This window comes from Saccopteryx bilineata, chromosome 10 (genome assembly GCF_036850765.1).
Source record: "Saccopteryx bilineata isolate mSacBil1 chromosome 10, mSacBil1_pri_phased_curated, whole genome shotgun sequence".
NCBI lineage: Eukaryota > Metazoa > Chordata > Mammalia > Chiroptera > Emballonuridae > Saccopteryx > Saccopteryx bilineata.
In genome coordinates, this window is record NC_089499.1 from 8,444,032 (window position 1) to 8,461,923 (window position 17,892).

Sequence of the window (17,892 nt, forward strand, 5' to 3'; positions counted from 1 at the left end):
ATTGATACTAAAGGTTCATTTACATATACTTGTTTCCAAATAATGCACATTTAATATTTTAGATTTTTTTTTTTTTTTTTTTTTTTTTACAGAGACAGAGACAGACAGAGTCAGAGAGAGGGATAGATAGGGATAGACAGATAGGAACGGAGAGAGATGAGAAGCATCAATCATCAGTTTTTCATTGCGACACCTTAGTTGTTCATTGACTGCTTTCTCATATGTGCTTTGACCGCCGGCCTTCAACAGACCGAGTAACCCCTTGCTCGAGCCAGCGACCTCAGGTCCAAGCTGGTGAGCTTTGCTCAAATCAGATGAACCCGCGCTCAAGCTGGCAACCTCGGGGTCTCAAACCTGGGTCCTCGGCATCCCAGTCCAACACTCTCTCCACTGTGCCACCACCTGGTCAGGTTGTATTATTATTTTTAACATTATAACTTCGACCAAATCTGAAGTTGATGGTGTGGTTTTTAGGAATCAAGGGGATAAAGGGTTGTGAAAAGAGTGTTTATATTGGACTAGTCAGGTGGGAGGTTATTTTATTTTGTTATTTTGAAAGAATTATAATGCATTATTTGTAGTATTGGGAATAATTTTCCTTGGGTTTATACAAACTTCTATTTCCATATGATTTTAAGGCTCTCAGAAGAGACTTTGGGTATAACCTGGGCCTGGAAGGTAGAAGGGCGGGCTCAGGTGACTGCCTGTGTACAGGGCAGGGACACCTGGTGGTGTGCTGGTGCCCTAGTGGAGGACAGGTGGGTCTTGCTGGCTATGAGAAGCTTGCACGGTTTGCCTGGATGGTCGTTTGCCCTGTGTGGACACCTCAGGGTCCTGGGATCCATCCAAGAGCAGGAAGCAGAGGCAGTGCCCTCTGGGATCTCCCCTTTAAGGTGGCCATGGAGTGTAGCGGGAATGACTAATCCATGTTGGTGAGGGGTCCCAGCAAGGCTTCCTCAGGGTATCTCAGGAGAGCTCTGCCCATGGCCAATTGTACAATTATCTACTTTTTTTTTTTGTGACAGAGAGAGAGAGAGAGAGAGAGAGAGACAGATAGGGACAGACAGACAGGAAAGGAGAGAGATGAGAAACATCAATTCTTTGTTGCGGCACTTTATTTGTTTATTGATTGCCCTCTCATATGTGCCTTGACTAGGGGGCTACAGCAGACTGAGTGACCCCTTGCTCAAGCCAGCAACCTTGGACTCAAGCTGGTGAGCCTATGCTCAAACCAGATGAGCCCACGCTCAAGCTGGCGACCTCGGGGTCTCGAACCTGGGTCCTCTGTGTCCCAGTCCGACGCTCTATCCACTGCGCCACCGCCTGGTAAGGCACAAGTATCTACTTTTATAGCACTGTCTTGGACTCAAATAAACAAGATTGTGTGTTAACGATAAGCTTAGATAAGTAGCTTTTGTGACGAAGAGGAACAAATGCATATATTCAAATATATGTATGAATGAATAGACTCACACGAGTTAGCCCGGTGCTGTCCAATAGAACTTCCTGCAGTGATGGCTATCTTCTATATCTCTGTGCCTAGTATTGTCACCGCCAGACACGTGTGCTTCCTGAGCACTTGAACAATGACAGGTGTGACTGAAGAACTAAAGTTTTTTTTCCCCCCGTCTCTCCCCAATGGGTCGCTCTCACCCACCGCCTGAACCACAAGTCAAGAACTAAAGTTTTAATTAAATTGAAATAACCAGAGGTGGTTACCATATTGGACATCATGGGTCTAGGCAGTTGGATTCTTCAAGGTTAATCTGAGCTAAAAATGAAGGGTGACTTATTTTCTCTTATCCTGAAGAATCAGCCTGTCCCCACAGGTGTGCATTTAAAAAAGGTGACTGCTGACACCCAATATATTGTTTCAGTGGGCTGGTTATAATTACAGATAATTTATCCTCAATATATGTAAAACAGGCAGAACATTCTAAAACCACAATCAAGGATTGCTTCAACTTAAAGACAAGCTCTGAGAAGTAGGTTAAGAGATGGAAAGAATCGGAAAATGGGAAATCACTGTAACTGAACCTCAAACAATTGTATTTTTCTTTTAAAACTCTTTAACAATGTAATGCAAATTTATTAGTTGTACTACTTGAATGATTTGGGAATTTTATTTCATGCCAAGGTTTTGCTATGTATCGTCAAATGGGAAATATATCTGGAAAGAGGGAAGTGGGAACTTGCATACAAATTGACTGTCCAGAAGTTATACAAATTTTATTTCAATACAGCCAGTCTTTTGTGCAAAAGTCTTGTCTTGGTGTTCATATAACTAAATAAAAAGTACTGCATTGCTATTTAATTATTTCATGTTACGTAATACCCCAAACAAATCTATTACTGAATACAGTGCTTGTCAAGATACTATTCAACTTATTCATATCAATAAAAATACAGGAAGATTCTAAAGTAGAACGGAAAACAGTGTGGTGGTGCCTCAAAATATTAAATATACAAATACCATGTGATTCGGTAATGTCCCTTCTGATTATACAGGGCTAGGCAGAAGTAGGTTTACAGTTGTGAGTACACAAAACACACTTCACTCTTGCATTACTATTATTTATTAATTGTATTATTTTTCCATACAATCACCTGTAAACCTACATTTGCCCCACCCCGTATATTCAAAACTGTTGAAACTAGGGTCTCAAAGAGATCTTTATACATCATGTTCATAGCAGCACTACTCACAAGCCAAGAGGAGGAAGCAACCCAAGTATCTTATCGATGGAGGAATGAACATACAAAATGTGGTACATACAAGCAATGAAATATTACTCAGCCTTAAACAGAAAGGGGATCCTGACACATCCTACAACATAGACGAATCTTGAGGCCATGATGCTGAATGCAGTAAACCAGACACAAGAAGACAAGTACTGAGTGTGTAATATGAGGCATTCAAAGTAGTCAATGTAAACAGAAAGAAGAATGTTGGTTAGCAGAACCTGGGGGGGAGGGAGAAAAAGGGAAGTTGTTTTAGGGGGATAGAGTTTCAGTTCTGAAAAATGAAAAGTTCTAGAGATGGCTTCAGAGGGAATGGCCAAGTGCAGGCAGGGCTGGGTCCTGGCCACCCTGTCCCTGTGGGAACTGGAGTTGATGGGGAGGGGCAGGTGATGGGGGAGGGGCAGGCGATGGGGGAGGGGTGGGGCCAGGGAGAAAAAGTCTTTGTAGTAAACGACTGTCACTTTAATTGTAGCCACATAAACTGTTGGAGTCATATTTCCAGGTACAAAAAATGTGAGAATGAGTCTTAAAATTATTCTCATGAATCAGAACAGAAACCTTTTTTAAAAGGTACTTGGCTTCAGAGACCTGGTGAGAATCCAGTGGGTGGTCCTGCCTCCCTTCCTGGCTGCGTGCGCCCCCTGGAGGCCACTGCCTTAGAACCCAGGGTTGCCGCCCAAACGCTTTGGCTGTAATGCCTCGACAGACTGACATCGGAGGGTCTGGGAGAAACTTTCTGGTGGGAGGACCCCTAGGGTTCCTGAGATTTCCAAATGGTTCTGTGAGCTGCAGACCCTTCCGTCTCAGTTCTCCGGAGAATGAATGACATTTCAGTATTTAAAAAAAAAAAAAAAGGTGAAATTTACATTAAATTAACCCTTAAAATTCACATTAAATTAACCCTTAACATTCACATTAGGTGAACCATTGTAAAGTGGACAATTCAGTGACATTTAGTGCATTCTCAAGTTGTGCAGCCACCAACTCTATCTTGGCCCCAAACACGTTTGTCACTGCTCCCTGCAGCAAACAGCAGCACCCCTCAACCGGACAGAGGAAGTATCGGCTTTCCCTTCCCCTCTCCCCAGGCCCTGGGAGCACCAACCTGACTCCTGTCTCTGGATTTCACATCAATGGGATCATGCAATATATGATTTTGTGTGTTTGACTTTTTTAAACGTAGCGTCGTCTTTGAGGTTCATGTAATGGTTTTCACCACAACCACCACCACAGTAATGATTAGGATTAGAACGACTAAACAGCAGCAGATCTTTGGATTGCAGCGCCAGCGATCCCGGGCTGTGTGAGAACCCATAGACCTCCTTGGAGAAGGGACCTGGATTATAGTGTCTGTGCGGTCCCGGGCTGTGCGAGAACCCATAGACCCCCATGGAGAAGGGACCTGGATTATAGTGTCTGTGCGATCCCGGGCTGTGTGAGAACCCATAGACCTCCATGGAGAAGGGACCTGGATTATAGTGTCTGTGCGGTCCCGGGCTGTGCGAGAACCCATAGACCCCCATGGAGAAGGGACCTGGATTATAGTGTCTGTGCGGTCCCGGGCTGTGCGAGAACCCATAGACCCCCTTGGAGAAGGGACCTGGATTATAGTCTTTACACGGTCATTGGCGTTTACCTTGGGGCTTTCAGCCTGAGGGGGCTTAGAGAACCAGGGGTTGGGGGGTACCTTTCCTTCCTTCACCCTGCTGTTCCCTGTCACTGCTTTCACCACGGTGCTGCTACTTAGGGGAGAAGGCTTATAGATGGGGACCCCGAAGGTAGGCGAGCTTATCGTGGGAAGTGCTGGAGACACTGGGGACGGTTTCACCAGCTCTGACCCACTCTTAGTACAAAAGCCATGCAGACACGCCTCACAGTTGTCACTGTCATGTGGCCCTTCCAGAGAGATGTCCTGGACTGTAGGAATCTCCTCCATGGACTTAAATCCTTCTTTATAGCATTTCTTCAGAATTCGGAACACCAGGTTGTTCAGGATCCTTGAGATGTTCTCTTCCGTGAACTCGGGAACCTCAAACGAATCTGGAGAGCACTTGTTGCATCTCTGGCCAAAGATCCTCATCTTCACCCGGCCCTCATAGTCCCTCTTGCTCCAGTGCATGTGGAAAAGGACCCGGACTTTGGCAGAAGCCCAATTCCGAGAGCACCAGGAGCAGTTGAACCTGTGGAGACAGAAGACAGGACCCTCAGTGGGGCTCTCTGTGGCCACACTGTGAGCTGTGTCAGAGGGAAGGGGCGGGGCCAACATCACAGAGACATGACTGGACTGGGGTCATGGATCAGCGGGGGAAGAAATTACTGAGTCCCTCATTCCTACCTCCAATGTGCCACCAACATGCTCTGTGACCCGCAGGTGTCTATCCTGAAATGGGTCACAAGCTGTCAGAGCTGAAAGGGATCTTGGGCACCTTCTAAGTCCAGTGTGATCATTTCAGAGATATGAGGCACATACTGTGAACTTGGCATCCTCCGTGGACCCAGTGGTTGTAAGAGGCAGAATGAGAACTCCAGTTTTCTGACTCCAAAAACAAAAAACAAAAAACAAGCCCTGGCTGGTTGGCTCAGCAGTAGAGCGTCAGCCTGGCGTGCGGGAGACCTGGGTTCGATTCCCGGCCAGGGCACATGGGAGAAGCGCCCATTTGCTTCTCCAGCCCCCCTCCTTCCTCTCTGTCTCTCTCTTCCCCTCCCGCAGCCAAGGCTCCATTGGAGCAAAGATGGCCCGGGCACTGGGGATGGCTCCTTGGCCTCTGCCCCAGGTGCTAGAGTGGCTCTGGTCGCAGAAGAGTGACGCCCCGGAGGGGCAGAGCATCGCCCCCTGGTGGGCAGAGCGTCGCCCCTGGTGGGCGTGCCGGGTGGATCCCGGTCGGGCGCATGCGGGAGTCTGTCTGACTGTCTCTCCCCGTTTCCAGCTTCAGAAAAATACAAAAATACAAAAAACAAACAAACAAACAAAAAAACCCCCAAACAAACAAAAAAACAAGGCTTCTTCAAATGTCAATTGAAGTGGGTCAAAGGCTATTAAGAGCAATAGGAGCCATTGTATCAGCCCCCAGGAACCCTGAACTGAAATCCACACGATACAAGCGGGTATCAGTAAGTGCTGCAGTCTGAATGCTGTGTCTTCCTCAGATTTACAAGAAATCCTAATGCCCACGGTGATGGTGTTAGAAGGTGGGGCCTTTGGGAGGTGATTAAGTCCTGAGGGCAGAACCCTCATGGATGAGATAAGAGCCCTTCTAAAAGAGACCCAGAGCTCCCTAAATCCTTCTGCTATGTGAGGACACAACAAGAAGTCTGCAACCCAGAAGACGGCCCTCACTCGACCAGCGGGCACCCTGATCTTGGACTTCCAGTCGCCAGAACTCGGAGTGACAAATTTCTATTGTTTATAAGTTGCCTAGTCTGTGTTATTATTATTATTATTTTAATTTCAGCTCCAAAGGACTAAGACAGTAAGTCATAGACCAACAGGTCAGGGAGGAACCCTAGAGGGCGCAGTGTCCTGGGGAGAAGCTTGCTGTGCTCTCAGTTGCCCCCCACCCCCACCCCCCACCCCCATCTGCCAGCATTACGGGGAGGGCACAGTGTCCAGCTCTCTCTTCTTTGTCCCCTCCAACCCAGTTCATTGCTCAAAGCAGCCTGACACACTTCCTATTCCTCATGCCCCTGGCCTCACACAGGGCACAAGAAACTGGCACTTCAGAGGGCTGCTGTATGGCAGGGACACTTAGTGGTCACTGAGTTATGTGTGTACTCTGCCCCATTTTCCTGCCCCCCTGCAGTTAGGTTGGGGCGAGGCCACCCGATGGCTGATGGGATGTGGGCTGAGGTGACAGACACTGAAGCCTTTGAAAGACCTTCCACCAGCTCTTTCCTCTTGTGCCTGGGGCGAGGGGCATGCATTAGGTTAAATCCCTGATGTTTCAGGGCTTCTTCGTCACAGCAGCCAGGCCTAGCCTTGCCTGGCTTGATGCAGGGCTCCTGGAGCCTGGGATGGTGAATGGGAGGGGCCCGGGGAGGAATCATCAAGGCTTTTCCTTCCGTATCCCTGTTCTAGCCTCGCGTCCCGCGGGGTGGGGCTGGGGGGCGGGGGTGGACACAGGACCTCGCGGGGGAGCACAGGACCTCGCAGGGGGAGCATAGGACCTCGTGGGGGGAGCACAGGACCTCGCGGGGTGGGAGGATGTGGGGGGCGGACACAGGACCTCGCAGGGGTGGGGAACGAGGACGGAGTGAAAGAGAGGTTCCCAGGAGCTCTGTTCCCCATAGGCGAGATGGCCCCGCTGGCGCAGAGGGGCCTGCGCCCTGTTTTGAACTGCGGTCCCCTGTCCTCACTGGGTCATGCTGCTTTGCTTGTGTGTTGGCCCTGAGTTCAAAGTTCTCAAAAATAAATAAATAAACAAACACACACAATAAAACAAGCAGAGACTTTGCTCAGCTGCTCCTGGTGCCAGCTCCTGACCCGGGGAAACCACAGGTCACCAGGAGAGGAGGGCGGTTTCCTCTCTCCAGACCCTCTCCCAGGAGGGAGACAGCGGGCAGGCAGCAAGCCCTTCCCAGTCCTGAGACAGAGTCCCACGTCCTCAACCTTTGTGCAAGTGGGCAACCCCCTGCGTGCTCGGGGCTCTGATTTCCCACCTGGAAAAGAGGGGATGAGGCTCTGGATGTCTTCTAAGGGTCTTATTTCTAAAAGATTATATTAGCGCAGAGAGGGTTAAGATGGCTGTGCGTGGCTCAGCTGCCCTGTCCTCTGTCCCCTCCCTGAAGGGGTCTCCTCTGTGCACAGGGACCCTTTCTCGTGGGCTCTGTGGCAGACCCCTGGTCTTCCAGGTCTGGGAGCAGACGCACTAAGCCCTGCCCTCCCCCCTCCCCTGGGCCTCCCTGCTCCGGACCTTGCTCCGCCCCTCGCAGCCTGACTTCCTTGCGGCTAGGAGTTAGCCCACACCAGTGCCTGCCCCTGCTATTGTTTTGGGGTCCATTGTAATACGAAAACAATCGTTAATGGAGCTAAAACTTCTTGGGTGATGGGCACCTTACTTTTTGTAATCTTCAGTTTACAAGCATGAACGGAATAAGAAAACTAGCCAGTATATGCAGTAACAAATAAGGAAGAATTTTGTGGAATATATACCATCCCATTCCTACTCACCGGGCAAAGACCCACTGCTGGTATTGCGTCCATCCTGGTTGCAGGGCACTGGGGGCGAGGCTTTCGTCTAGTGTCAGGGTCCACTGGTCCGATGGTTTCACTTCTTGAATTAGTTCCTGAAAGGCTTTCTGCCACACCTTCCTGTCCTGATGCGTGAAGGCCGGCATGATGAGCGGGGGGCATCAGGGTCTCCCGGCTCTGGCGGCTCCCTAGCAGGACATGAGGCCTCCCGGGTTAGAGAGCACGGGCTCACCCTGCTCCCCTTTATGTACCTGGACTAGGCTTGTGGACCTAGTCCCCAAGATCTTTGCCCCAAGGACAAAGGTCAGATGAGCCTGGCTCCATCCGTGCTCAGAGAACAACACTGGGCTCCACAGGGAATTTGGAAAGATGAGGAATGCATGGTTTTAATCATAAGCTATCGCCCCAGGGGCGCTCGGGACCCCCTGTCAGGAGGGTGGGTCTCAGTCTGACCCCGCTGTTGCCTCCCTCAGCCACACTGTTCCACCTTGAAGCCCTGTGTGTGGTGGAGGGGCCTGCGCTTGCTCTCTCTAGTTCGCACATTTGAAATCCTTACCCATTGGGCTGCTGAGACCGCGACCCGGGAGCAGTCCCACAATGAAGGGCAGCCATCATGGGCCCTCACCTGAGTCCTGTGTCCCTGCCCTCTGTTCCTCACACCCCTCGGTGCCCAGTCTCTGTAGGATGTGGAGCTGTCCTCAGTGACTCCCAAGCCCCGGTCTTCCAGCTGTTATAGACGGAAGCTGGGCAGTCCCTGTGCCCAGCAGAGGAGGCCCCTGCCTGGGTGAGAGGCCACTGGCTATACCCTGAGGGGCTTCACCATGCCCTCTCCCTCCAGGAGAGGCTCAAGGAGGGAGGGAGCAGCAGCAGGGAACAGCCCGGGAGTGTGGACAAGACTCTGGGCTTCCATATCTCTATGGACAGGGCCTGCGTGGCAACTTCCTCCCGGGAGGAAAGCCCCACCTTCCATAAGTCTTCCAGCCTGGCGGCCCCATGGAACTTTGACCACACAACAGCCTCTGTCCTGGCCTGCTGGCCCCTCCCACACTGCTCTGGCCACTCCCCCCACTGCAGCCCCACCTGGCCCTGTGGACCCCTCACAGGCCACCCCTGCCTCTCTGCCAGCCTCGGCCTTGCCAAGCTCAGCCCGTATCCACCCTTACGCCCGCCCGCCCGAAGTCACAGCCCTCACCCCCTGTGGTCCTCAGATACGCCTGCTGTTCCAGGTCTGTGCATCCCGTTGCCCTATCCACCCAGAGTGCCTGCCTTCCCTTCCTCACTGCCACTCACCTGCAAGTGCTGGGCTCAGACCGTGTGCCCCCACAGGCCACTCCCGCCCTGCCCTGTGCCAGCCTCCCAGCTGCTCCTGGAGAGAGACACCCCCCCAACCCCACCCCCTGCTGAACAAACAGAAAGGCCTCCTGCATCCTGCAGCCAGTTCAGGGGAAGTGGTGACCAGCTGCTTTCCGGTCTGGTGTGGAATCTGAGGGAAATGTCATAGCCTGTTATGTTTCATGTTTCATTCAAACAGCCCTTGGGGGTATCTGCAAGGAGATCCTGAAAGATACCCAGAGAGCCGAGGGTTTTTGCGCCAGTAAAGGTTCCCTTCAGCTTCTTGCTCTGGTCAGAACATGCTGATGGAAAAACTGTGTTCCTAAGTGACTTAACTATTTGAACACATATTTAAGAATGCGAGAAAGTTTGTCGCGTTTAAATGAACACAGGCTAGCCGTCTTTCCTCTATCATGAGTGAAGTCATTTACTTGGTTTTGCAGAGAATTCTGGCTTTCTGGGGTGGTGATGGGGGACGCCACACAGCTCAGCAGGGCAGGGCCGAAGCTAGCCTGGTGTTCATATTTCTCACACCATCTGGTCACTGGGACACTGTTAGTCCCAGCCCCAGAAGGTCTCACTGAATTGGTCTGGGCATCAGCACTTGTACAAAGCTCCCGAGTAATTCTCACAGGGACCACACACAGGGAGGCTTAAGGAAAGGAAACCCTGGAGGTCCCGATTAGCAATCACTCAAGAGGGAGACAGACCCAGAGCCAGAGGTCTCCCAAGCCTATGCCAGAATCCATTCTTCTTCTTCTTTTTTAAAGATTTAATGATTTTAGAGGGAGGAGGGAAGAGAGAAAGGCAGGGGAGGAGCAGGAAGTATCAACGCATAGTTGCTTCTCATATGTGCCTTGACCATGTGTACCTTGACCATATGTGCCCTGACTGTATGTCCCCTGACCATATGTGCCCTGACCGCCTGTCCCCTGACCGTATGTGCCCTGACCGTATGTCCCCTGACCATATGTGCCCTGACCATATGTGCCCTGACTGTATGTGCCTTGACCGTATGTGCCCTGACCATATGTCCCCTGACCATATGTGCCTTGACCGTATGTCCCCTGACCATGTGTACCTTGACCGTATGTCCCCTGACCATGTGTGCCCTGACTGCATGTCCCCTGACCATATGTGCCCTGACCGCATGTCCCCTGACCATATGTGCCCTGACCGCCTGTCCCCTGACCGTATGTGCCCTGACCGTATGTCCCCTGACCGTATGTCCCCTGACCATATGTGCCCTGACCGTATGTGCCCTGACCGTATGTCCCCTGACCATATGTGCCCTGACCGTATGTCCCCTGACCATATGTGCCCTGACCACATGTCCCCTGACCATTTGTGCCTTGACCGTATGTGCCCTGACCATATGTGCCCTGACCGCATGTCCCCTGACCATATGTGCCCTGACCGCCTGTCCCCTGACCGTATGTGCCCTGACCGTATGTCCCCTGACCGTATGTCCCCTGACCATATGTGCCCTGACCGTATGTGCCCTGACCGTATGTCCCCTGACCATATGTGCCCTGACCGTATGTCCCCTGACCATATGTGCCCTGACCACATGTCCCCTGACCATTTGTGCCTTGACCGTATGTGCCCTGACCATATGTGCCCTGACCGCATGTCCCCTGACCATATGTGCCTTGACTGCATGTGCCTTGGCCAGGCAAGCCCAGGGCTTCGAACCAGCGACCTCAGCATTCCAGGTCGAGGCCTTATCCATTGCACCACCACAGGTCAGGTGTCAGAATTTGTTCTCAGAGGAGTCAGTCCTGGGCCTGTCTGGTGGCATGGACCAGCTGGGTCTGAGCAGCAGGCCACCAGGGAGGGGTAAGCGCCTTAGGAGGAAGGGAGAGGGTGCAGAAAGGGGAGGGGGGGAGGAGAGAAGGGGGAAGGGGGAAAAGGAAAGGACTTGGGGGAGCAGGGTGGGCTCTGCTGGCGCAGCCTTTGCCAGACTCATCAAGCCCCCTCCTTCCGCCCTCACTGCCGCTGCCCGAGTTCAGCTCCTGCGTGTGGGCCCTAACTGTGGTCGTCTGCCTCCTTCCCCTCCATTTTGTTTCTTAACATTACTTTGCTCAGATCACGAACTAATTACATTTGGGGAGCCCTCAACTAGGGAATCCCTCGGTTGGACTAAGACATAGGAAATCCATGACAGAAGGAGGGTGGATGCGATCAAGGAGGGGGCACTGTCTACACTGACAACATTTCTTAAGCTGGAAGTAGAGTCCGATTGTCCAGTCTTTCTGTATTCGTGTATGATTTAAGTACCGTATTTTATAGTAAATTAAGAGCACAGATTAGTACGATGAGGGGAGGATTACAGAATCTCCTCAAGGACTCCAGACTCTGCTATTGGCTGATCCTGGTGCCGGACGCAGGCCTTTCCTCAGGGGTCCTGAGAGGGCCCAAGGCTGCGTGGTGGCCAGAGCTGCCCGGAAGCGGCGCTAGACAGGGTTTCAAGGGAGCATGCGCACTGCCTACCTTTCTAGGCGGCAAGGGGCATCTCCTGGCAAAGGGTGCACAAGAGCAGAGTACACTCTGGACTCCAGAGAGAGAGAGAGAGAGAGAGAGAGAGAGAGAGAGCGCTTCTTTGTAACTCTGGGTTCCCTTTAAGCTGAGCTTCCTTATGGGTCTTGTCCCCTATGGCGGAGGCTGTGGCTAGTCTGTCCTGAGACCCGCCCTAGAGAAGGTCACCGGGTCCAGGGACATCAGACAAACTCTAACTGCCACACAGGAAAGCGAGGGAGAGCCACCAGGAGGGACCAGGGGAACACTGACCGGTGGGATTTAGGAGTGGGAGGCTGTCCACCCACCCCTGCTCCTGCCACCAGCCCGGGGACACAGACCACCAGCCTGACCTTGCATTTCTTATCTCACTGGCCTTGGTCCCAAAGTGCCATAATCGGGCTGCTTTTAATTAGGGTGCATTCCTCAGGGCTGAGGCCAGCCTTCTCTCCTAGGGCCCTGGAGGAGTCAGGGAAGAGCTATTAACTATGACGAAAGGGTGACTATAAGATAGAAGGAAGCTACGGTAGGGAGGAGCTCAGGGAGCGTGCTTAAGGAAGGACACTCTCGCAAGGGGGTCAGGTTTCTCTGGAGAGGGTGTGGTCAGCCCACCAGAGAGCAGAGACAGACACCGGGGGTGGGTCGGGAGGGACAGGCCGTCTGAGTGCCTGAACCAGGCGGAGTTTGGACGAAGGGCTGCAGGTGAGGACTCTCGGGGCCACAGGCGTATGGAGCACACGGCGGCGCAGGGCTCCAGCATCAGTGATGCGAGGGCCGCAGAAAAGGTTATCTGTCACCAGACCCTGCGAAATTACAGCCAGGACGGCTCCTCCTCAGGCAGCACAGCCCTTCCCCGCCCACATTGGAAATGGTCGGAGGACCCCTACCTCTTGCGACGGTCCTCCGGCGCCCTCTCCTGGGAAAGGTTACCATTGCACTCTATCTAAAGGAGAACTATGGGAAGAATTCCAGTTCCCATGTGGAAGCGGGTGCTTTCAGAGCTGCGAGGCAATAGGTTCGGAACCGACACAAATTTCATAGGATGCACGACAACACCACACTGAAGGGGCTGGGGAGGAGGGGCTGATCTAAGTACCTCTAGAAAGCAGTGTGTTTTCCTGGAAAGTGTAAGGCTGAAGAGGAAAGGAACTACAGATATACTCTAACTCCGAGGTCCCCAAACTACGGCCCACGGGCCGCATGTGGCCCCCTGAGGCCATTTATCCCGCCCCTGCCGCACTTCCGGAAGGGGCACCTCTTTCATTGGTGGTCAGTGAGAGGAGCATAGTTCCCATTGAAATACTGGTCAGTTTGTTGATTTAAATTTATTGATACTTCTCCTTTATTTTAAATATTGTATTTGTTCCCATTTTGTTTTTTTACTTTAAAATAAGATATGTGCAGTGTGCATAGGGATTTGTTCATAGTTTTTTATTTATTTATTCATTTTAGAGAGGAGAAGGAGAGACAGAGAGAGACAGAGAGGAGAGACAGAGAGAGAGAAGGGGGGGAGGAGCTGGAAGCATCAATTCCCATATGTGCCTTGAGCAGTCAAGCCCAGGGTTTCGAACCAGTGACCTCAACATTTCCAGGTGATGCTTTATCCACTGCGCCACCACAGGTCAGGCCCATAGTTTTTTTTATAGTCCAGCCCTCCAACGGTCTGAGGGACAGTGAACTGGCCCCCTGTGTAAAAAGTTTGAGGACCCCTGCTCTAACTGGTAATCTGTTTCCCAGAGGGCTACTTCACCGATTCTGAAATCGCTTCACAGGCGTGCCGGGGTTGAACAAACAAGTAAATGAATGCTGGAAGGTGGGCCAGGTTGTTCACACTAGGGGAAGTCACAGATCCGCAGGAAAGGAAGGCGAGGACCCATTCTGAAGGCTGGATTAGAATTGGAGACATCAAGATGAAGCACACACACAGGTGGATACGGACAGAAACAAGTACATGCGTCTGTCTACGTGATTTACGTACATCACCTGTACGTTTGTTACCTGGCTCTGTCTGCTCAGAGAGGCCAGTACCAACGTGCACACCCTGTGCTCAAGTCTTGGTTTCTAAGTACGATTCTCCAGTAAAAAGAAGGAAGGCTCCTTGGTAAAACAGCTGATTCCAGGCCTGGGGCAGAGACGATACAAGATGAGTCTGCAGCATGCTCTATTGCTAGAAGGTCATGAAATGCCAAATAAATAAATAAGTAAATAAATAAATGAATAAATAAAGAGAAAAGGATGGAGGCAGATCAGAGGGACGCAGACCAACCCGGAAGAGCTCCCAACGGCCAGAGCTGGTACAATATGAGCCACAAAGAAAATAATTCAGTGTTGGGATATATAACCCCAAGTATAAAATAAACATGCATGAATTCCTATTGATGTAAATAAGCGATTGAATAAGTAAATAAACAGGTAGAAAGGCAAAACTGCTTTACAGAAGAGTTCCAAATAACATGGAGATACTCCCCCCTCTAGGAGCTGAGACTTTGTTTAGTCCTTACGACTCTTCTGCTGGGTGGGCTAGACTCACTTCCAGGGAGTAGAGACACCACTTAACCACCAGCGATGTCGTTGGGAGGTCATGCACCCCTGATAGGATGTGACAAGAGAGGCACTCTACCTCTGTGGTGTTCTTACCCAAAACCCACATCCGCAGTCTGATCATGAGACGAATGTCAGGCCCCCAGGTTGGGGGACATTCTACAGGACATCTGGCCAGGACTCCTCAAGGTCATAAAGGTCATGAGAAAGATCACAGAACAGAGGAGCCTGGGGAGACATGTTGACGAAATGCAAGGCGGTATCCTGGATGGGACGATGGAGGAGAAAGAGAACATTAATGGGAAAGTTGGCAGACTCCAAATAAATAGACGTATGGCCAGGAGCCACCATCGTGGCCACTCACACGCAGGTTCCCATTGGATTCGGGCAGACGGTAAAGAAATGGCGGAGTCGGAGGATGGTGGGCCATTCTGTTTATTGGTGTCTCATAAAGACAGGCAAGCCACGCCTGACCTGTGGTGGCGCAGTGGGTAAAAGCACCGACCTGAAACGCTGAGGTCGCCGGTTTGAAACCCCAGGCTCGCCTGGTCAAGGCACATATGGGAGTTGATGCTTCCTGCTCCTCCCTCTGTTCTTTCTATCTCTTTCCTCTGTCTTTTTCTCTCTCTGTGTCTCCTCTCTCTAAAAAAATAAATAAATAAAGTGTAAAAAATAAATAAATTAAAAAAAAAAAAAAAAAGACAGGCAAGCCACAAGAGAAGACAAGGGAAAGGCAGAAAACCTGCTTTTCCCATGAAGGACAAGGGATCAGGGAGGCCTCTGCAATGCTGATGGCAGGAACCGAGAGAGAGCAAGCTTCCAGTCTGCCCCACTTTATAGTGTAGAAACCAAAAACCTTTAATCCAATATACAAACAAAGAAGTCTCTGATACAAAGTCACTTATCTGAGGCATAATGGGATTCCTCATAAGAGTGCACCACCCACATCAAGCAACAGTCAAGGGTGTGGGGAAAAGCTTAGTCTTAAAACTAAGCCTCAGGCTATAACCACCCGGCCTGCTTACAGCCTGTCCCCCACACCCAATGCAAACTATAAATGAGCAAACATATATATCAATTTACAAACTTATTTGACCAACAATAGAGTCTGGGGTTCAGTCCATGGTAACGCACCACTGTTGGCTCTCAGGTTTTGACATGTGTACCATGATAACGAAGATGGGAACCGTGGGGGCGGGTGCGTGAGGGGTGTATGGGAAATCCCTGAACGATCTTTGTAACTCTACTGTAAATCTAAAACTATGTCCTAATTAAAAATTTACTTTTTTTTTTCCAAATGGGTGTTTTGGCGCAGGAAGTTCCCCTGCCTCAGTTTCCCCTGTAAAACGAGGGGAATACTCTGAGGTTTTCCCAGGCTATGATGAAGACAGTCTTTGTGGTCAACCCAGGCTGACTCGGGCACGATGGGGTGCAGGGGTTTGGACGTGGGGGAGGGGCGAGGAGCTCAAGCTCTGCGCCCCTGGAGGGGACCTTGGTCCCACTCATGGGGCTGAGCCGGGCCTCCTGCAGCCCCCATGGCTTCCTTCATCCCCCAGATGGGCCTGGCAGGAATTGTGGCTGCCAGGTCACTAATACCCTGTTGGGCAAATAAGTTTATAAGAATCTGTATTCTCTGGCCTGACCTGTGGTGGCGCAGTGGGATAAAGCGTCGACCTGGAACACTGAGGTCGCCGGCCCGAAACCTTGGGCTTGCCCGGTCAAGGCACATATGGGAGTCGAAGCTTCCTGCTCCTCCCCCTTCTCTCTCTCTCTGTCTCTCTCTCTCTCTCTCACAAAAATCAATAAATAAAATATTTGAAAAAAAAAAGATGAGTTTAAAAAAAATTTGTATTCTCTGGTTTTGCTCACTTTTATTGTTAAAAATAGCCGCTGCCCAGGTGAAAAGGCTAATTACCTTCCTGCTTGGGAGGGGCCGTTGTCTTGCTGATGTTTACTGGAGGGGAGATTCTGCCTCCACCACGGAGAGGTGTGGGAGGATTTCTTTTTCTCCCCTCCCTGATCTCTGGCCCTCCATGGGAAAAGCAGGTTTTTCTTGGCTTCTCCCTTCGCTTCTCTTGTGGCTTGCCTGTCTTGGTGAGACCCCAATAAACAGAATGGCCCACCATCCTCTGACTCCGCTATTTCTTTACATCTGCCCAAATTCAATGAGAACCTGCATGTGAATGGCCACGATGGCGGACCCTGGCCATACACACCCACACTGCCAAGTCCGCTTGGTCTCGAAGCTCCAATATCCTGCAATTCTGAATTCCAGGCAGGGTGACAAAAACACGGAGTGTGAGTGAGGAGAAGGGGGTGCCACCCTGCTGCCACGCTGACGGCCGTGAGCCTGAGTGGTCACCCCACCGCCCAGGATGCGGTGGGTGTGGAGGGGGTGCTGCGATGGTGAATGCTCTGGACCTCGCCGTGGGAAGCCCTGTGTTCAGTGAATGAAACAGGGAGGCCGCTAGGCTGCGGGGGGTTCTGACACTTTGGTGGCCTAGGTAAGCGAACCAAAATCTAAGCCTGTAAGCGCCTCAGGGTCATGAAATCAAGTCGCTAAGGACAACCGATCACAAGCAGCCAACTGGGCTTTAAGCTACAGCCAGTCAATGACTTCCTTGTTTGCTGGGCACCTTCTCCCTGTCAGTCTGGCTCCTGTCGGCGGAGCACTCCTAACCATTTCTGCCTCGATGTTGCCCGACTCGAATAGATTTTTGCTCAAGTAAACTCCTAGACATTTGCAATATGCCTCAGTTTACCTCTTAACAGTTCCAATCATGCTTCTGAGCGGCCTAGGATGCATATATTATCTGTCTGTCTGCACTGCCCCTTGGAGGCAGTCCCAGGAAGGAAGGGACTTTTGTTGTGTTCGCTGGTACATCCTTGGCGGAGCCCAGCCCTCAAATGTCCGCTGAGCTGGTTGGTGTCAGGAACCCCCCGGGCTGCCTGAGCCTCAGGGAAGGAGAGAGTGGGAGCCTGCTGTCACCCCCACCCCCAACCTTCAGGGTCTGGCTGAGCTGCAGGGGCCCGTCAGCTTTTTATTTTCAGGAGTTGAAGCCTTCCTGAACACGACTATCAGCCCTGAGCCCTGGCGGACCTTATCACCGCCTCCCAGGCCACCTGCCTCCGCCGGGCCGCACCCTGAACCTCCTGATACCAGTGTCTCTGATCCCTGAAGCTCCAGCTGGACCCTGGACTAAGGTCTGACCTGACCCAGACTTTCGTCCACAAAAGCAAAGGAGAAAGCCCGCTCCTCTGGGAGCTGCCGGGGACTTGGGCAAGCAGGAGGCTGGCCATGGAGGACGCCCGCCTCCGGGGCCTGTCCATGGGGCATGGTGACATTTCCCAGTCTGTGCTCACTCTGCAGACCTCAGGGTGTGGAAGCGTCGGCTGCTGGGCCCCAAAGTGGTGGGTTCTTGCCCTGCCGAGGGGAGCTGGGCGGAGATGAGCGTGCGACACGAGACAGACAGCAAGCTGCGGGGTCAGCAAGGGCCGAGGACGTCTGACTCCATTTCTCACTTGTTTCCTTCTTCCTCCTGTGGGTCCCTTTGACGCCCCTGCTTCATCAA

The 17,892-nt window shown here is 51.6% G+C and overlaps 1 protein-coding gene across 1 annotated transcript; it reads right to left on the reverse strand.

Annotated features, from left to right (window-relative positions):
- Positions 1–49: 49 nt before the first annotated feature.
- On the reverse strand, positions 50–17,657 carry RTP3 (receptor transporter protein 3). The gene is made up of 4 exons (XM_066244295.1): positions 17,532–17,657; positions 8,556–8,660; positions 7,910–8,055; positions 50–4,922 (listed from the first exon to the last, which is right to left on the reverse strand). The coding sequence occupies exons 1-4, from the start codon at positions 17,655–17,657 to the stop codon at positions 3,941–3,943; spliced, it is 1,359 nt and encodes a 452-aa protein (XP_066100392.1). The 3' UTR covers positions 50–3,940.
- Positions 17,658–17,892: the final 235 nt, after the last annotated feature.